Source organism: Gouania willdenowi, chromosome 13 (genome assembly GCF_900634775.1).
Source record: "Gouania willdenowi chromosome 13, fGouWil2.1, whole genome shotgun sequence".
Classification (NCBI taxonomy): domain Eukaryota; kingdom Metazoa; phylum Chordata; class Actinopteri; order Blenniiformes; family Gobiesocidae; genus Gouania; species Gouania willdenowi.
The window spans coordinates 23,735,802-23,757,167 of NC_041056.1; the positions used below are offsets into that span (position 1 = coordinate 23,735,802).

Below are 21,366 nucleotides of genomic sequence, written 5' to 3' on the forward strand. Positions count from 1 at the left end.
CGTGTTGTGCACGTGTGCGTTATATGGGTCGCTATTGGAGGCCAGAGCTCCACTCAGGACCCATGCAACCAGTGAGCTAGGTGGTCCCAGAGGAAACACAGGCATGTAGGGTTGTGGGCGAAATGGAGCGAAACTCATATCTTGATATTTTTTCTCAAAATGTTGATATATGATATAAATCTTGATCCTTTTAATTCAAATGAAGTCTGACTAGAAAGACAATTCAGGATTAAAGTTGATGATGCTAAATGCAACACAGACACATTTATTAACAAACAGTTGCACAAAATGTGCCACTTTTAGCTTTTTCTCCTAAAAGGGATATACCGTATTTTTCGGACTATAAGGTGCACCGGATTATAAGGCGCACTAGCAGTCAATGGGTCTGACCTGGTCTATTTTCATACATAAAGCGCACCGGACTATAAGGCGCACCGGTTTGTTATTATTATTATTATTATTATTATTATTATTATTATTATTAAGATGCATTAAGCGAAACAAAATAGTCAGATTAACAATAATTCTCAACATTGTTCAGGTTTAACATAAAATACAGAACATTACACTCACTTTTTCAGTTCAGTATGTTGAAGCACAGTGCTGGTACACATCACTCCACGAGGCGCCTGACTACGGTAGCCCTAAAGTGCCAAAAATCCATCAAGCAGTGAATCTTCATAGTTTACCAAAGTTGTACTAAAACATTTTGACATATTAATTTCATACATAAGGTGCACCTGATTATAAGGCACACTGTCGATTTTTGAGAAAATTAAAGGATTTTAAGTGCGCCTTATAGTCCGAAAAATAAGGTATATATATATATATATATCAAAATAGAAAACTTGATGTATCTTGAATCTCAATATATCGCCCAGCCCTACAGACATGTCCAGATCACGGTCTCAACAGATGCCCCCATAACGCACAGAGACAGCCAAGTTTTTTCTGTTTTTTTTTTTTTTGTACTGTATGTATTAAAATATCCAGCAGCACCTAATTCGACTTCATAGCTCCACTTAGCATCCGGGGTGTTACAGGTCCACAGAGCAGACAAGCTTGATTGATGAATTGGATCACCTTTATCACACTCGGTATAATGAAAGTCTCCAAACGCCACAGCAGTTTAGTGCTTGGTCTGAGTGTGTGGTTGAGTTAAAGCATCTCACCAGCACAGGACTGTATGCAGCCTCTGCTGTGGAAATGCTTTTCTCTCCCAGTTAAATTTTTCCTCATCACTGGGTGAGCAGACTATTGTCGCAACACTCCAAACTTGAAAAAGATTCATTACATTTAATCATCTGAATTAATGAAGGTTTGCATGCATGCATCTATTTGCATATGTGCTAAGTTAATTTACTGTATAGGAAAAAATAAGTTTGATGATTGAGGTCAAATAATGCTGTAGCATCCAAACATTTTAAACTGAGCATCTGTTGCAGGAGTTTCTAGGTCACAAATAATCATAGACAATATTTACTGCAGTTTATCCATGGATGATTGCCCTTGATAAAACAAGATGTTAATGTTTGCTCTGAATTTGTGTTAATGTTGTCACTGCCTCAGTAAAAGATTCTATGATTTACAATAGAAATGCTCCTGTTGGGAACAGTGGAATTAAAACGAAGCTTAAAGGATGTGTGTACGTAGGAGGGAGCATTAATAGACATTAGTAGCATTGTAAATACATTACAATACAATGCATTAGCAGTAGACTAAGTCGAAAAGTTCATCTATCTATGGAAAGGGTCGGGGACGTCTTACAGGATGACAGATGTTTGCATCCAGTTGAGCAAAGTGAAAAATATCCATCACTTGCAGTTGCCATGGCAACATCATCTTGGAGTTACATGTGCACCTGTGGATTTGAACTATTAGCATGGACATACTGTTGGTGTTTGTTAAATCCCACTGAATTTCAGCTCAAGGTGTTGGAATGGACTAACGTGTGGCCCAGTGTTGTGTGATTGTATGGTTTGGTTTTTAACATAGAAATTAATGATGGTCAAATGTCCAAGTGTCAGGAAAACACCAGAGACATTTAGCGCTTCTTTATCTAAACCAGTGGTTCCCAAACTTTCCCCCTTCAAACTTTAAACCTGAAGCCATGTACCCCCTGCTTCTGCTCACTTAAAACATAATAATGTAATGTGATATACAATGTAGCCCTACAGTGAAAATTGCCCTTACATTTTACCTATCCTGTTGAAGAATAATATATATTTCATATTTGCATTTCCTGAAGAAAATGTACATTAGCCTATAGGGATGTAACAATTCACTCAACTCACGATACGATTCGATTCACGATACTGGGTTTATGATACGATTCTCTCACGATTTATTTTACAAAATGGGACTGTAGTCAAATGATGACTGAAAAATATTCCTTTATTTTTTTGGGGGGGAAAAACTAGAAAATACTGTACTATTTTCCTTTTATTTTTCATTGTCAAAAGAATCCCTTGATAAACTATTCAAAACAATGCAATTGAACTAAAAATTAATCTTGAATGAAATAAATAAAGGAATAATACAAATGAAGAATAAGCCTAATAATTTAAATTCTGGTTCTATAGTAAACAATGCAAAACTGCATAATAGTTTTTTTTCTTTTTAAAAGTGCAACTGAAAATGTATTTTGTGTCTTAACAATTGGACTTTAAAAAAAAAACAGTCATTGCCCTGTATTTACGTCAGATATTTGTTTGGACCAGCAGAGGGCGCTTGTAACCCAGTGGTCGGTTGGCATGCAAATATTATGGCAGTGAAGTAGAGATGCTAAGCTAGCAGACAGAGCTTATAGAAAAACGTGACTTTTACAGATATTCACGTAATATTACAGATATTCTTTCGGTGCTAAAGGGGTAAGGAATCATTTATGAACATATTTAAGAGTAGAAGGCGGCAAGAAAGAAAGTAGTAGCAGATTCCGGCCGCCGTCTCAGCATTTGGACAAGAGAAGGATATATATATACTGTATCTGCTGTTCAAAAAAAGTACTGCGATTCAATTTTCAGAAAATCAATATCAACCGTGATACCTATGAATCGATTTTTAACTGCCTTACGATTAATCGTTACATCCCTATTAGCCTATCATTAGCATTAGCATTAACCTAACTTTAACATTAGCCTAGCATTAGAAATAACCTAGCATTAGCATAGCATTATCCTAGCATTAACATAACATTAGCATTAGCTTAACATTAGCTTAGCATTAACATAACATTCGCATCTGCCTAATGTTAGCATTAATCTATTAATAGCCTATCATTAGCATTAACATAGCATTAGCATTTATCTAATGTTAGCATTAAGTAGCATTAGCCTAGCATTATTACAAGTACCCCAATGACAATTTGTGTACCCCTGGGGGTACCCAAACCCCACTTTGGGAACCTAGGATCTAAACCATTTACAACCTTTAAAGAGAAACTCAAAGCAGACAGCTAAACTGAAAGACTGTGTAACTATTACTATTAGGAATGAGAGGCGATTTATAAGCTGCATCTGCAATAAAAAGCACATTAATGTGGAGGTCGATGGTAGCGTAGAGTTATTTACTTATAGACTTATTTAGACTTACTCCAAAGTCCGATTTCTCATTTCCTGGGAAGTACAACATTAAAATCCGTTCACTCTAATGCTATTAATCTTAACAATAGGGTGATAATGTTCAATGAACTGGATGACACATAACTTAGCGCTAATACGCTGGATTAAAAAGTTGTTTTACCATAGAGTAACAATGGGACCGAAATAACGTACAAAGAGTAATCCTGATGTGATGACATGATACACGAATGCTGATTGGCAAAATCTCCAAAAACGGTTATTTCTATCTCAGTTTGCCCAAAAAAACTATTGTTGTCTCCATGTTTGGGAAATCCACCTGAGCAGCTCAGAGTTGGTTTAATCTTCTCCGTCATTTATGAGGCAAACGGGAAAAGTTTGTCTCCTCCACTGCGCCACTAGTCAAAAGGTCAGAATGGTGTCACTGTTACAAGGCTAACCAATCCACCCATGGACACATGCACACCACAGAAGGTGCACACACACACACACACACACACACACACACACACACCTTTAAGATCAACGCTCCTCGCACTGGATTTTCTGCATGGCTGGGCCCTTTTTCTTCCACTGGGAAAGCACTGACTGTCTGGGAAAAGGTCAGCTCCCACAGCTCAGAAGGTCAGGAACATTACCTTCATTTACATCTCTGCCAGGAACCTCCTCCATGCTCGCTGTCTTCTTAACCCTTAACAAGCTCAGCCCTTATTATTTACAGTACAACTCATTACATATACATATTCACATTCGATGAACAGTGTAGTTCTGATGCCATTTAAGGCTGCTGGAGACATTTTGTTTCTATCAGATGAATCCATAGACTAGTGTACGCCGCATTGGCTCGACAACAAAAAAATTGCCACTCGAGAGTTTCTTATAATTTCTACTGTAAACACTTAGTTTCTACACATTAGCGGAAAAGGTTTTGTGCATTGTGGGATGTGGAGTCCCATAGACAGATGCATGGAGGTGTTTCTACTTCATTCTTACCATTTCTTGTGTTTGCTCCAAAAATGCACAGACTGAAAGTTGGCGGATGTTTATTTTGGGATTTACACAGAAAGAGCCAAAGCCAGGCAAAAATGAACGTCTCACAGTGCAAGGAATACCAGGAACATGCTAGTACAAAAAATGTGATGGACTGACGCCCTATCAAGGGTGTACCCCCGGCTAATGGCCAATGAGAGCTTGAGATAGGCCCCAGCAGACCCCCGTGACCCTGGAAAAAATGAGCTAACGGGTCACAAAATGGATGGATTGAAATAGTACAAAAATGGTGTCAAACTAATCACTGTCCTCCTTGTGTGGCAAAAATGAAGTAAAAACACTTCTATGCGTCTGTCTATGGGACTCCACATCCCACAATTCAAGGTGCGAAACTTTTCTGAAAATGTCGATAAGAGAGTGTTTACAGTGGAGATCAAAACAAAACTTTCTGGGGGCAATTCAAACTAGGGATCATCCGATATGGGTTTTTCAGGGCCAATGCAGATACCAATTTTATTCCCATCAGCCTTAGACAATGACCGATACGCACTGCCGATTTTCTTGAGCCGATATTTGGAGCCGATACTGCTTTTGCTTCCTCAGTTTACATCATAACAATCACACAATGATGTTAACAAATGGTACGAGTCTCAATTTTTAAAGCAGTGACGTTTACTGAAATGAACAGAATGTATAGACAACAAAGAGGTAGAACAACAACAAGTAAAACATTTTTTACAAATATTAAAAACAGGTGATGTAGAACAAGAACAAGTAAAACAATATTTCTGCTCTCTGTAAATACTGCGGATCGACGAACGCAGCAGCGCGCATCGGCCGATGTCGATACACGTAAAAAAACGTACCGGCCGATGTATCGGTCTATCACTAATTCAAACCTTTTACATCTTTCTTTGAGCAAATGATCTTCGATTTATTGTTAGATTTATTGAGGCCTACACTTTATCGTTATGTGATTAAGAAAAAAAAACTGTCTCAAAGCTGGAGTGATCAGAAGGAATGTTTGGTATGACAATAACTCGGGAAACTCTTTTAAATTATTTCAATTCTTGCCACTAAGCCAATGTCAAAATAGACCCAAAGTCAATATACTGGCATAATGTCTAGTGTGTATGTAGAGAAACATTGCTACATTTTCAATTTGTGTCACATTTGGACTCTTCTACTGTAAGTAAGGCCCTAAGCATGTGCTCTATGTGCTTTATTATCAGATTCATTAACCTGCTTTACCCTTTTAACTCCTATTCAGTGTGCTGGAATAACAAAATACACCAAAAAAAAACCTGTATTTTAGCTAAAACATTTGTCCCATTGATGCTGATGTGCTGCTTAAAATCTGCAAATATTTCATATTATATTTAATATTATATTTATTTGCGTTAAGTTCTTGATGTTTGGGACTTTTCTGATGAGAAAGAAGCTTTTATACAGCACAGAGTTTGATTCAATGGTGTCAGTTTGACGTTGTTTCATGAAGGTTATCTTTACTTATTTTGATCATACAGTAGTATGGAGGACTAGATGAAATGATTTTTTTTTTTATATTCCAGAACAGGGCAGAATAATACCACTCACAGTTTCTGGCTGCCACCCATTGTTGGTGCTGTTGATGACCAGGTTGCCTACATTGTCTTTGCATCCACCTGACAGCTCACACATAAACATAGAGCACTAGCCAGCAGATTCCTGCCCTCTGTGGCAATGCTAATTGAAGCCATGTTGACAAGCAGCTGGACATCCGACAATAAAAATGCTTGTGGGGGTGTGATCTCACTCTTTCTCACCCCCCTTTTTGCACTACATATCCTTCTCTGTGTTTACTGTGTAACATATCGCTGACTCGTCTGTGTGGCCAGCCAGAGAAGCTACGTTGCTTGGCAACAACAGTGGCAGAAATACTGTACAGTGTACCGTGTGTTTTTTGGTATTTTGAAAACATAATTAGACAAAATGTATGGAAATAAGAGAGTAGGGATTCCCACTGTGGGGAGGGATCCATTTATCCATATACAGTATATATTAGACGTAAATAGAAATAATAGCTTCTAGAACTGCAAATTTACTTGTGTGTGTTTTTTTATCAGTAGTTTATAAAGAAAATGGTATTTAGGGAAGTTCTGCCGTGTCAGCAAATTTCTGTTTTAGGTCTTTAGGCTGAAAAAGTTTAGGAACCGTGGCACTATTACAATGTTTTCAACCCCATTTTTTTTTTGTCTAGTCCTGCACCTTTTAGTCATTCCCTTAGCAGTAGTGAAAGTAATGGATTACATGTACTCATGTTACTGTAATGGAGCGGCTTTTATGGGTATTCTAAATCAGTCATTGTACTTGTACTTAAGTACGTTTTAAAAGAAGTAAAGTAATTTGTTACAATTCTCTACCCAACTATTACTGAGTAAATTATTATCAAATTCCTCCGTTTTAGAGTTCATAGATGAAGCTATACTTAGAGCCTTTATTTTAAATTAACAGAATTGGTGTTGTTTCATTTAAAAAATATATATATATTTTATTTAATACAGATGTCTTTGTGGAAAAAGTAACTAGTAACTTACTTTGAGTACTATTTAATTGATTTTTACTTCTAGTTGAGTATTTGATGTATGACTTACTCGTATTTGTACTCGTATAATTTTAATCAGGTAACAGTACTTCTACGTGAGTGGGATTTATCAGTGCTCTCTACACCTCTGTCCATTAGTACAGCCTTTGTTAGATGTTCACGATTAAGGCACTTATGAAAAAAAAAATGTGTATATACCTTAGCATTTTTAAATTATTTACAGAGTTTTGCCCCAATTTATGTTAATCATTTGAAAAATGTGTTGGTGACACACGTTTTTATATTGGCCTATGAAATGACTGGTGAATTTTTAATATATTCTTCATTTTAAAAAGAAACATACGTGCCTCACTGAACTCTTCCGACAAAAGCTCACACAACAACAGGAAAAAAAATGAAATAAATTCACTAGAAATAAATAAAGGAAATAAATGTAAAACAAATGTCAAAAATCACTTAAAACCGACCAGATGAAAAATAATTGTTTTATTTGTGTGATGACTGATAATTGTCCAACTTATTTTGCGTTTTCAATCTCTTCTCTTTTTTTCTTTCGCTTTTCATCCGATTTTTGTCCATAATCTGTTTCTGTTACACATCTTATTTTCCATAATCTGTTTCTTTTACACGTCTTTCCTCTGCCACATTTTGTCCTACAATCCTCTCCTGATGATGTCACTTCTTCTATTTTCACTTGTTTTCCCTCGTCCATCGGTTATTCCATCGTTCAATCATTTTCTGGGTCTTAACCCTTCATTACGCGAAGCGCAGAGCAAAAAGTTTATGTTTCACCCTCCGTTTATCTGTCAATCTGTCAGCGTGTTAGCAAAATAACTTGAAAAGTCATGTGAACAGATTTGGATGAAATTTTCAGGAAAATTGATAAATGGGACAAGGAACAGGTGATTAAAATTTGGTGATGTTCTGGCTACCAAAAGAAAGCATATAGATATATAGATTTATCCCATTCATTTTCCCATCAACACTGTTTGATTATGTCATTGGTTCGCTCAGAGTCGCTCAATGTTGACAGGTAGTCATGGTAATCCTGAGTTTACCATGTTACCATGACCAGTTAGCTGAGCTTGAGCTGCTCGGCGGAGGTCTGCGCTCTCCCAGTGCTTTGCTAGTTTTGTTATATTTTTCTCAATTCACCATTTCATACTTTTTATGACCTCCTTCATTTCTATTCATGATATTTATTTATTTTTCTTGATTTCCTCTCTGTCACTCAGCTCTCTTCAATCCGTGCTGCGATGTTGATCCTGGACGTTGTGTCCCTGATGCTCTTCCTCCTCTCCATCCTGTTGCCGGGCTACGGTTGCCGGGCGGCGGACATTCCTGAGGACACAACATCAGAGTTCTCGGTCAGACTGTACCACCGGCTCCAGGCGGCGGGGGGTCAGGATAACATCGTTTTCTCCCCGCTGAGTGTAGCCGTGGCCCTGGGTATGGTGGAGCTGGGAGCGAGGGGGGCTTCACTGGAAGAGATACGACAGGCGGTGGGATTCAGCCACCTGCTGCCAGGTGACATACAGCAGCACAATAAAAGTGTATTTTATTCAAGTTTTTAAGGTAATCGTTAAAAGTCACAATGTAATGATTGCCTTATATATCACATACTTGAATTGATCAAAGGTAAAAAGACAATGAGCTGATGACAGATCATGAGCTTTGTGATACAGTACATTATTTTTGGTTTTACGTTAATTCAGTGTTTCTCAAATGGGGGTATGCAATGGCACTACAGGGGGTAGTTGAGAGAGTGTAAAATTAACAAATTAAAAAAATAAAAATATGGGGTTTTATAATGTTCACTTTTAGTCAAACAAATTATAACCATAATAATGATGATGGAAATTATCTTGATTAGGAGATGAACTAAAAATACAAAGGTCAGTCTTGGTTCTAGACCAGGCAGGAGATGACCGGAAATGATCAAAAAAATTTAAAAAAATCAGAAATAAATCTATTCAGGAGACATTTTAACCGTTTCATTCTACTTATTTACAAATTGAAGATTCTTTGTGTGTGTTATCACTCATTAATTACATCCGTATAATCCGTAGCTCCTTATTTCTTGTGATCAACCTCCGGCTGCCGTTAGTGGCTTGTGGTATTATAACTAATTATATTTTACTGCTCTCAAAAAAGCTGTGTAATTGTTTTTGCAAAAGTGTGAAATCATAAAAGTTCCAACATCTATTGTTCCTCACAACAGCCTCACAGTCGATAGTCAGTCACCTGTTTATTTGGACACTATTTGCACCATAACACCATAAAACAAAACTTGTTTGCTTGTTATGAGCTGAAACATCCACAGACTGCATGAATGTCGCTGTAGCTGTTCCCGCTCAATGTTCTTGAAGCCAAAATACGGCCCTCAGGGGCATCCATCTTGCAAATTTGACGTCATTTGAAGCCAGAGTCTGCACAGTATGGTCCGGTGGGAGGAGCCCTGGTCACACACCCCGCCCATTTAGCCGACTGCCCTAATGACTTACGTAAGCCCAGCTACGCCAAGAACATAAGTATCTTTCCCGCTGGAAATTCTACCAACAGGTTGTTCAGATCATAGAGGTTAGTACAAAACCACGATATGTTTCAACTCAAATATCTAGTTAAATGGCATCTTGGCTTTCCTTCCTGTCAGTCATCGTCATATATGACGTAAAATCCCGTTTTACAACCTCAAATAACTTATTTAACACACTTCACAGACAAATGAGCACTTGAACACAATGTAGGGTGATAATAACTAATGACCACAGCAGAGTTTAGGTTTGGAAAAAATTTATGTGACGAGTATTTTAACTTTACAGTTTGACCAACATCCCATCTGTTATCATTGAGGAGGCGGGGTTTGTGACCTATACTGCAGCCAGTCAGCAGGGGGAGCTCTAAAAGTGAAAGCTTCACTCCACCAGGGAGCTTGTCCCGTCCATTCTCTTTACAGTCTATGGAAAACATGAGCAGGACCAGACAACTGCTGAAATAAATCCTAAACAGTGCTATTGTGTGTGATGCCTGGGTCCAGAACTTGTGGAGGGAAATCAGGTGTGGTGGACTTCTGTTCTCGCTCTAATTTCCCCATAAATATCTCACAAACAGAACAAGATTTTTTTTTTAAACAGAAACGCTGCTTATCTGTGTTTCTTTTTTTTTTTTCTGTATTTCTATTTTGGTTTTAAGTCAGTAAAACAAAAATAACGACACCGTTTATTTGTTATTTAGATTTGTTTTTTCATAGTATTCTGTTGTAGTTGGACAAAGAGGGTACTTGAGCCAGAATAGTTTGTGAACCACTGCGTTCATTCATATGACACTAATAGTAAACTCATATCTGTGTTTGCTTCTGTTCTCCAGGTGTGGAGTTCTCTTTGCTCCAAAACTTAACAACGGCTCTGACAGAGGACGACGCCCACTACATGATCCGCTTTGCCAACAGCCTTTACCTCCAGGAGGGGGTCACCTTTAATCCAGAGTTTCTCCATCTGATGAGAAAGTACTTCCAGGCCGATGTGGAGACAGTGAACTTTAGTGAATCATCAGCTGTGGCTGAGCAGATTAACCACTGGGTGGAAAATCACACAGAGAGTGAGTCAGGGGGCGATCAAGGCTAGGAAGTGATGTCACAAAAAGAAGCAAAACTTCTACATCAGATATGTCAAACTCGAGGCCCGGGGGCCAAATCCGGCCATTAAGAGCATCAAATTCAGCCCACAGCAAAAAGCAAAATAAGTCAGAGAAACCATGAATCGTTATGTAAATTACAAAGTAATTCATTAGTAAATATCTCAGCTAGATATCTATAAAATAATTCACACATTCAATGGAACTCCACAATATACTGGATATCACATGATGGCAGTCATTTTTTTATCTGAAATTTAGCAGTTTTCTTCAAATTATTCCACATAATTTCCCCAAAATACATAAAAATAGGTCACAAAATCAAATAAATTGAAAGTGAATATCCTACAGGGACTGGTATCTGTCAGTAATGTTTAAATTACTCTTTTTCTCACCTAAAATCTGCGGCACACTTGAGCTAAACGACTCCTTATTTGACCCCTGAACAAAAATGAGTTTGACACCCCTGATCTACATCATGGCATCAATATTCTTCATTACACACACATAAGAAAGTTCATTACAAAAAGTGGAAACATTGTGAGTGTTTAAAAATGTATTTATTTCTTTTTTCACGCTGTTTCCTCCAGGAAAGATCCGTTCGCTGCTGTCAGCCGAAGACTTCAGCAGCATCACCCGCCTCACTCTGGTGAACGCCGTGTATTTCAGAGGCTCCTGGAAAAACCAGTTCAGGCCAGAGAACACCAGAACCTTTTCCTTCAGCAAAGATGACGGCTCTGAAGTGCAGACGCTCATGATGTATCAACAGGGAGACTTTTACTATGGTATGGCGTGTGACTTTTTCATTGGAGCCTCTAAGGTTATGTATTATTTATTACGGCGGTTCTCACCCTGGGACCCACATTTTGCCGCGGTCATTTTTTTTAGAATTCAACCAACCAAATTTTGTTTTTCAAAAATAGCTGTTGAAAATATGCGATCTCTTTTAAAATGTAAATTTATATATTTTCATGTGCAACATGCATATCACAGCATGCCTGTAAAAAGAAGAGTTTCTATCAAAATAAAAGACAAGTCCAACATGAGAGACATTAGGTATTTATTTCTTTTTGACCAGCTGCCTGCGACCAACTCAGTGCACGTCCGCGACCCACTTTTAGGTCCTGACTCACCAGTTGAGAATCGCTGACTTAATATATAGAACAAGATTCTAACCTCGCAATATGTCACAAATATGTCCAATTGTAGATGTTTTGATTTTTGCTGAAGCTGAGATGTTTGAGACTATTCAGAGGTTGGATGTCTCCTCTCCAGTCGTCATTGTTCTTCACGCTAAAATAAATGTAAATCCTAGTTTTTCCACAGCTAAAAATTTCAATATGTATGTTATTCACTGTAGTCTTAAATCCTGACATTTCAGAAGTGAAATGTTGCGTGTGAGTGGTTGGTGCATGTTTCTGTGCGTTTGTTTGAGAGTCGCGAAACAGGGACATGTCCTCAGGGAGAGAGCTGCATTAGCATTCTCATTTCGAAGTGCAATCACGCTTGTTCAGTCAAATGTTTTGGGCATTTGCAGCATTTGTTTTTTTTCCTTTTCACACAGTTACCTTTGCTGGTGTCAGCAAGTTCGCTCTGCAGTGTCAAGTCAGTGATGGATGACCTCATTTTATTATATAATCCCTCTTTTTTCTAAAATTCAAATGTTTTGATGAGATTGAAATGAACAATTCAATGCAAATTAAAAAAACATACTGTAGGAATCCAGAAACAATGTAATAATTTATGATTTCCCTTGGTAAGTCCTATTGTCCATGTATTGTATCTGATTCAACACTAGATCTGTTAAAGGTCTCGGTTTTTTACAGTTTTTTTTATCTTGTGTGTGTTTCACTTTTTCTATCAAAATGCAATCATAACTTTCACCCCTGAAGAATTTCCTGCCTTTGACTCTTTGTGCATGTTTGTGCAGATGACGCATTGCCCTGACAAATGCACTGAAACGCACCATCTTTCTCCACATAATTAAATATTCCTGGGATTTCAGCAGAACACTGGCAGCTGTTGCAAGCAACTGTTTGCATAATCCGTTTTAGCTTTGAATGAGAAGCGTCAGTAGGTTTTAATTATAGCGTCAGAGAAAATGACCACACACGCTGTAATCAATAGAACCAATCAATGAGCCACGACACACATCCCACTGTGTCCACCTCCACAGTTACGCTTCCTACGTGTACAAATATCCCTACAAATCTATACAGTTGGCATGTTTTATCTTGTTTTCTTAGGGTCAACCATGGCTCAGTGTTAGAGTGGGTCGTCCAATAACCAAAGAGTTGGGGGTTTGAATCCCGCTCTATCCCAGTCATTGTCGTTGTGTCCTTGTGCAAGGCACTTAACCCATATTGCTTCGTATGAATGGGTATGAATTAGTGATAGACTGATACGTTGGCGGGCCGATTTTTGCGTTTTTTTCCGTGTATCGACGTCGGCGGATGCGGGCTGCTGCGTTCTCAGATCCGCTTTATTTACAGAGAGCAGAAATAGTTTTTACTTGTTCTTGTTCTACATCACCTTTGTTATTTTCAATAAATGTTCCTTTTTAAAAAAATTGAGACTCGTACCATTTGTTATCATCATTGTGTAATTTTAATGATGTAAATTGAGGGAACTAAAGTAGTATCAGCTCCAAATATCGTATCGGTCATCGGCTAAGGCTGGTGGGAAAAAATCGGTATCGGCATCGGCCCTAAAAAATCCATATCGGTATATCCCTCGTGTGAATTGTACATGAATGTTGGTGGTACTCAGAGCGGCTGTAGGTGCAAAATGGCAGCCACGCTTCTCTCAGTATGCCCCAGGGCAGCTGTGGCTACAATGTAGCTTATCACCACCGGTATAACTGATGTGAGTGACTGGTGTGAATAAATTTAAGCCACTGTTATTATTATGTTGTGTAGGTGAGTTCAGCGATGGATCGCAGGAAGCTGGTGGTGTGTACCAGGTGTTGGAGATGCCCTATGAGGGAGAGGACATGTCCATGATGATCGTTCTACCGCGACAGGAGGTTCCGCTGGCTTCTCTGGAGCCTATCATCAAAGCCCCTCTGCTGGAGGAGTGGGCCAACAATGTCAAGAGACAGAAGGTGGAAGTCTACCTACCAAGGTGAGCAATGACACATACAGGTGGAGCAGCAAATACTTAAAAAGAAAAAAAAAGCTGTAATCTCTGCTTCCTCTAGCAGTGGTGACCTCTTGTGGTCGGGGTGTGAATCACTACTTTGCTACGATCCAAAATATCGCTTTTGGGATCGACTTTGTATAAATTCTTACACAAAGTATCTTTTTAGAGAACTGAAATTAAATCACCAAGGTTGGGGTCAATTATAATTGTAGTCATGTAATTCATAAGTAATTACAATTATGACAAAAATAATTGTAATTGTAATTTGAAATATATGTTACCTGCAATTGAAATGTAATTGAGTTTGAGTAATTGACTTTGTAATTGTATTTGTCATGGAAATTCAATAAAAACTGTCATTTACAGAAAGCTAACACAAGAGTAAGGTTGTGTTTTATGGGCTTATTTATTAAAGGCTCAGTAATTGAGAACATAATTATAATTGACTTTCAGGGGGAAAATAATTTTAATTGTAATAAAAAAAAATGTTGGTCACTGTAATCATCATTGAGTTGTAATTGAACATGGATAATTAAAGATGTAAATGTAATTGAAAAATGTAATTAACCCCAACCCTGTAGCACAGAAATAATTGTGCTCCTTTATTTATAACAACATCCTACAATATTTCTTCAATCTTTAGTATTGCCTTGTTAGTTAAATGCCAAGGTTTTTATAAATTAGAGTTTTAAGTTTTTCACCTTCTTTCTTACCTATAATCTTATCTATAATCTATCTATAAAGCAAGGAACGTCTGTCTGTCCGTCTGTCTGTCTGTCTATCTCAAATATCTCTGTGAATTCAACATGGCTGCTGCATGGTTCAATGGTGTGCAATGTTGGACTACATGAGTCCATACCGTTAATAAATTATTTCATAAATTGTCTTAAAATGCAGCTTTGCAGAACAGCTCAGTGTTGACAGGTAGTCATGGTGACTCAGGATAAGTTAAGAACAGCTCAATGTTGACAGGTAGTCATGATGACTCAGGATAAGTTAGAGCAGCTCAATGTTGACAGGTAGTCATAGTGACTCAGGATAAGTTAGAACAGCTTAATGTTGACAGGTAGTCATGATGACTCAGGATAAGTTAGAGCAGCTCAATGTTGACAGGTAGTCATAGTAACGCAGGATGTGTAATTCAGAATTAAATTTGCATTCGGAATTGTGTTTACATGGTCAATTTTAATTATTCTGAATTAAAGAGGAATTAAAACTCCCATGTAAACCATCCATGAAAAAGCTACTTAACCTCCCACACATACTTCCTACGGACACTGCACTAGTTTTTGAAAATAGCAGTTACTGACTTTTGCTCGTATTCATATTTTGTTCAGGTTTAAGGTGGAGCAGAAGATTGACTTGAAGAACACTCTACAGGATCTGGGAATAAAGAACATATTTACCAATGAGGCGGATCTCTCTGCTATGACAGGTTGATACATACACACAGAACATCCACATGGAGAAAAAAAACCTGGCGTTATTTAACCGTTTAACCACTGCAGAAAACCCAGAACTTCAGTGTACACCATTATCCAGACTGCACTCAAGTGTTACATACTTGTGCAGGGAGCTCAGGTTTCTGGAGTCCCTTCTCGTTCTCTTTTGGAGTGCTTGATAATGGCTATTCTTCTACCTCAGCAAAGAGAGGTAGAGTGTACAAACGGTGGCGTGGCTGCATGAGGTTGGAAGGTTGATGTGAGCAGATCGAGCTGAGGGGCCACGGTCTTTGTTCTTTAATCCTCGTGCAGCATTTAAGGAGCAGCACATACGCGTGTTCAGGTTGACCACAGATCACAAGGCCAGAAGTAGGTCAGTGTTTCTGGGCCTGAATCAGTCTCTGTGGGTTGTAAACTAGAGGGGGCTTGGTGTTGTGATACTGGAACACATAGATGGAGCTCCAAAACGTCAGTCAAGTGTTAAGCAGAGAGGTAAAACCAGGGTCAAGGTCAATTATAATTGTAATTACATAATTGATAATTAATTAAAATGATGGTGTAGTTAGAATTATAATTGTAATTGAAAACAAATCTGTTGCTGTCCTAATTGTAATTAAATTGTAATTGAGTTTCGATGTTTCACTTTATAATTGTAATTGCCATGAAAATTCTGTAAAAATTGTCAATTATAATTTAATGCTAAACTGGGGAACCATGTTATAGTTCTATGTACAGTTCTACACATATGTAGTTAACAATAATTAAGATGTTTCATATCAAGCTTTCCCACATTTTACCATTTAAAAAAAAAAAATGAAATGGAGGGGTATACTAACACAAAAAAGGCTCAGATTCCCACACCAAAAATATTAAAATCTATATTTTCATTGATTAGGAAACATAACAAGGCAATCAATAGATAGGAAAGAAATTAGATGATATATATTTGTTTTTAGTGTATTTTACAGCTGATTTAGGGCCCGTTATCATAATGCTGCGTTCACACCAAAAGCGTCTTCTGCGGCACCGGACGCGTTTTCCGCTCTAAACGTTCCGCAGGTTTTGCAGGATCCAAAAATGTCTCCATTCGCTTCATATGCGCATCTGAAGCAAAGCCCCGCCCATCAACTTGGTGAGTTTCACTGCCTGCTGAAGCGCCCTTTTTCTCTTCTCATAAACATAAACCACCAGTGAAAAAAGCCGGTGTGATTAGCGGCTAATACTATCCTAGCTCAGTGCTAAAGAGAGAACTTATACCTGCTACTACCACCTCCTCGCCAAATCCTTCCTAGTCCGGTCCCGGTTATATATTTCATCATGCGAAACAGTCGCAGGAGTTCAATATTTTCAACTCTTGCGAATGTGCGAATATGACAAAAAATCGGGAGCGCGCTCACACGGCCAACGTTCTTGACGTGCGTATCGGAATGCAACGGCCGCACAGGAAAGATTTCACATCCGGGACGCATCTATCCGTTGACTTTGTATGTAATCTGGTTGTACGAACATTTCGTGACGCATCCGGTGTGAACGCAGCATAAGAGATGCTAACAGAAAGCTAACACAAGAGGAAGCTTAACTTTTATTAGGTTTTTTATTTCAGGCTCAGCAATTGTGATTAATTATAGTTGAACTTTACTAAATGAGAACTTAATTGTAATTGACTTCCTCAGGATAAAAAATAATTTTAATTGAATTACAATTGGAAAAAATGCTGGTAAATGTAATCGTAATTGAACATGGGTAATTAAAAAATGTAATTGTAACTGAAAAATGTAATTGACCTCAACCCTAGGTAAAACACAATAGAATTTTAGAGAAAGTGATCAAAGTGGATGATTTGTTGGGTTTTTTTTCTTACAAATTTTATATTTTGATAGCGCTTCGAGATGACTTTTGTTGTAGTTTGCGCTGTATTAATAAAGTTTAATTGAATTGAATTGGATATTCTGGTTGAAGATAATTGTTGAAGGAGTTTGACTAAAATGAGATATGAGCAAAAGAAAGTTGAGTGATTCAATATATAGAAACGTGGCTTTAGGTTGAATGGGGATTGAGTGAAGCAATAAGTTCCATAAAAACAAGGAATGAAATGTCCGTCTAATATAATAGAGCTGTATTTATGTTCAATGCACGGTGAAAGGGAAAGAAAAAAAATGAAATGGACTCAGTATGAGTCCAGTTCATTTCAATTTTCTCCTTGATGTCCTTAGTGCCAGTAAAGTAACAGTCACTGGGCTTTCTATGCGGTAACCAAGGTAACGAGCACTAAGTCGGCAGGTCAGAGCTGCCACAACCTTCTTTGAAATATGGAAGAATGGAGAGTTAGACTTGGGGAAATGATGCACACAATTCTGACAATAACAGATAGCAAATGTTTTTCTGAAAATGTTTAGTATATTATCCTTGAGTTTCTGCCCTTTGCTGTTTTCACATTATTACAGCATTCATTACAGTTACTCACAGTAGAACATGTGGTTCGGTCTGACCTTAGATGTACAACTCTTTCATTTCATTTTGGTAACAGATGGCACGAGGGTGTGTGTTTTTATTTGTGTGTTATTTAGATGGTAAAGATCTGTACATTGGCAAAGCAGTGCAGAAAGCCTATCTAGAGGTGACAGAGGAAGGTGCAGAAGGAGCCGTTGGATCAGGTCAACTTTTATTCCTTCGTCAAAAGCTTTTAAATCAACAGGCAAAAGTATTATGATTTTCTCATACTATTATTCCTATTTTTCCTTTACTTCAGGGATGATCGCCCTTACCAGGACACTGGTTCTGTACCCTCAGGTCATGGCTGACCATCCATTCTTCTTCATCATCAGAAACAGAAGGACAGGTGTGTGCATGTGTGAAATCATCAATTATTTGCATTTTACCACTTGTTTGAATTGCCTCTAAGTGATTCTTCAAATTAATTTAAATCAACATTGTCTAATATGTTCATTAAAATAAAATCTAAAAAGCGTCATTTCTAATATGTTGTAATGTAGTACCACTTCGTTTTGAGTCACAAGGATTTTCTCTGCTTTCAGTGCAACTTTTTTTGTAATTTACCAACAATGGACCTTACACATGAACACCAGAATATGAATATATCATGTCTGTGTATGGGACGCTGATTGTAAAGTTGCTTTTGCTAAAATAAACAGCAACTTTTCACAACATTTAGCAACAAACTACGTTTAGAAAATTTATGTTTTTATGTTACTTTTGATTATAACAATATTGGTTAATTTTTTTATTTTTTCTTTCTTGTAAAAAATATAATGTCACATTTAAATTTAAACGCTAAATGTTAAATGTTAAATCTAAATCCAAATGTTAAATCTAAATGTCATGGGCAAAACTAAATATTTAGCTAATATGAAAATTCACCGGAAGTACCAAAATAAAAGCTCATTGACGCAAACGTGATTTAGATTAACATTTACATTTAAATGATTTAGATTTAACATTTAGATTTAAATGATTTAGATTTAACATTTAGATTTAAATGATTTAGATTTAACATTTAGATTTAAATGATTTAGATTTAACATTTAGATTTAAATGATTTAGATTTAACATTTAGATTTAAATGATTTAGATTTAACATTTAGATTTAACATTTAGATTTAAATGATTTAGATTTAACATTTAGATTTAAATGATTTAGATTTAACATTTAGATTTAATATTTAACATTTAGATTTAATATTTAACATTTAGATTTAACATTGACATCATATTTTACAGGAAATGTAAATATCCCAAATTTCACAAATATTGCTGCAAATCTGGTCAAAATTAACATGAAAAAAATTCATTTTTTCAAAATACATTTTTTAAATGTGGTTTGTTGCTAAATGTTGCAAAAAGTCGCTGTTTATTTTAGCATTGTGCAACCTTAAAATCCTATATCTGTTTGCTTCATCTTCATCTTCTCCTCTCCTCCTTTAGGGTCTATTCTCTTCATGGGAAGGGTCATGACCCCTGAGGTTATCGAGCCAAATGACCTCTACTTTGAATCCATATAATCAACGATGTACACGAGACACATCAGCCAATCAGATCTTGTTGTTCCTAATGCTACCTAAAGTCTGTCATCACCTTCAGCTGTGTTTTATACACTTTGCTAAAGAGCTGAACATGAACTGAAAACACATGAAATACTTTGAAACATGGCAGAAAGACCCATTTTGTGACAATTGTTTTGATACTTTAAGCTTTCAGTTCATTGATAGTGATGAAGTTGTAAATAATCTCATGTAAAGTGTGATTTGTAACTTATCAACATTACAAGCTATTATAATATCACATTCCCTTTAGGTTCAGAGTTCTTTCATCATCTACCACATCCACTAATAGTATACGCTCTTCAATGCATTCATGTATATTTGACATTGTGTTATACAGACAAACAGAATATATTCTCAGTATTTATTACAGGTTAAAAGCTTGCAAATGTTTTGTCCTTATACAATAAATCTTAGTAAGAAATGTGTTCCAGACAGTAGTGAGACATTTTTACACTGTAGGTACATTGCTAAACTGCTGATGAACTTCTATGCCTTATCATACCTGAATAAAGCTATGGCTGGCCATTTTAAAAGTGTGCTGAAAGGTCTGCATAGCTACAGCGGATTGCCACAGAGCGACACTTTGAGCACACTTAATAGGATTTGCTGCACCGTTTTTGGATGTATATATACAGGGAGATATTGTAACACCAGCTGTATTCAGTCTTTTCTTCAATAAAACATTGAATGTGTTACCATTAAAATGTGTATAAATCATTGTTTCAATGGGAAAGTTGAGTTTTTTTTTAGATCAAAATATTGCAATAATAGCAGGGGGTTTTTTTTCATCTGATTTATTTTATCACTAAATAGCATATATGCAGTTTTTTTTAATTATTACAATTACGAATAATGTATTGTTTTTCTACATCGCCCGTCCTGTGAGAAAAATGTCCCTATATGATAAGAAAACTTTCATTAGGTTAATTTGTATGTAAGACAAACAGAACCCTTTGGAAAGCTACACGATGACCTCTATATTATATTTACATGTGTAAGCAAAGACATGCATATAAAAACACACAAACGTGCATGCAACTGTCAAGAATCAGGTTTTACATTTAACGTTTAGCATTTATATTTAGATTTTACATTTATATTTCGGTGCAACTACATAAAAAAAAATTGCTGACTTTTAACAAATCTAAATGAGTCTGATGGATAGTACAACCTGCCACAAAACAGCAAAACTCAAGAATGACTTCAAGCTAACAGCATAGTTAACTGGTTAAGATATGTTCTCAACTGCAGATACTGAGTCTAGAATTAGACAATGTGAGGCGTGCTCATCGCAGCAATATCTTGCACATGTTAAGCTTTGTTGGTGAACCACCACAGCCAGTCAAAGTCAACTTCACCCAAGCTGGGACCATTTTAAACATTGCGGGCTGACTCTGCTTTTCCAACTGTATGATTTTGGATTATTTGCACTCTTAATAATGAATTAGATTTTACATTTTGTAAATCACAATTTACAAAAAAGAAAACATGCAAACTCTGCACAGCAGCTCAGGAATCTACCCATGCTAGCAACACGCTGCCCTATGGCATCTATCGATCTATCCAGGGCTCTCAAGTCTAACGCAATGCAATACATTCACACACCACACATGACACTTCTGACAAGTGGTAAAATTCATTGCACGTTAATAACAGACTATATGTAAAAGAGATTAGTAATCTGTTAATGTTGTTCTACTTGAATCAGGGACCTATCAGCCAATCACACTGCTGGCACAGCCCAGTCAATAAGACCAACCGCACGTCAGCCTATCAGAAAATAACATACCGTTACACATCAGCCAATCAGGAAATAGCACTCCTGTAAACAGGTGATCGGACCAGGTGATCGCTACTCTCTAAAGGTAGAAGACGCACTTGTGTGTAGAGCCTCATTTTGGGGTTGGAAGGGGGGGCTACTTCAGTTCTGGCTGAAG

At 37.1% G+C, this 21,366-nt stretch overlaps 2 protein-coding genes across 4 annotated transcripts in view; one reads left to right on the plus strand and one right to left on the minus strand.

The window, feature by feature from the left end:
• pdcd10a (programmed cell death 10a) overlaps positions 1–4,228 on the minus strand; it is a 25,965-nt gene extending 21,737 nt beyond the window's left edge. Inside the window, exon 1 of one of the 2 annotated variants that reach the window (XM_028464334.1) lies at positions 4,093–4,228. The gene's annotated coding sequence lies outside the window, so the exon portion shown is untranslated. The remainder of the gene's footprint in view (positions 1–4,092) is intronic. The other variant, XM_028464335.1, reaches the window with a different exon arrangement.
• The window catches only part of serpini1 (serpin peptidase inhibitor, clade I (neuroserpin), member 1), a 22,733-nt gene extending 2,600 nt beyond the window's left edge, over positions 1–20,133 (plus strand). The window contains exons 1-9 of one of the 2 annotated variants that reach the window (XM_028464330.1): positions 4,093–4,202; positions 8,388–8,679; positions 10,519–10,749; positions 11,376–11,570; positions 13,704–13,908; positions 15,264–15,361; positions 17,936–18,022; positions 18,118–18,207; positions 19,311–20,133. In XM_028464330.1, coding sequence (XP_028320131.1) covers positions 8,409–8,679; positions 10,519–10,749; positions 11,376–11,570; positions 13,704–13,908; positions 15,264–15,361; positions 17,936–18,022; positions 18,118–18,207; positions 19,311–19,387 — 1,254 coding nt within the window. In that variant the 5' untranslated portion in view covers positions 4,093–4,202; positions 8,388–8,408 and the 3' untranslated portion in view covers positions 19,388–20,133. Of the gene's footprint in view, positions 1–4,092; positions 4,203–8,387; positions 8,680–10,518; positions 10,750–11,375; positions 11,571–13,703; positions 13,909–15,263; positions 15,362–17,935; positions 18,023–18,117; positions 18,208–19,310 lie in introns of those variants that run through there. The other variant, XM_028464331.1, reaches the window with a different exon arrangement.
• The last annotated feature ends 1,233 nt before the right edge of the window (positions 20,134–21,366 follow it).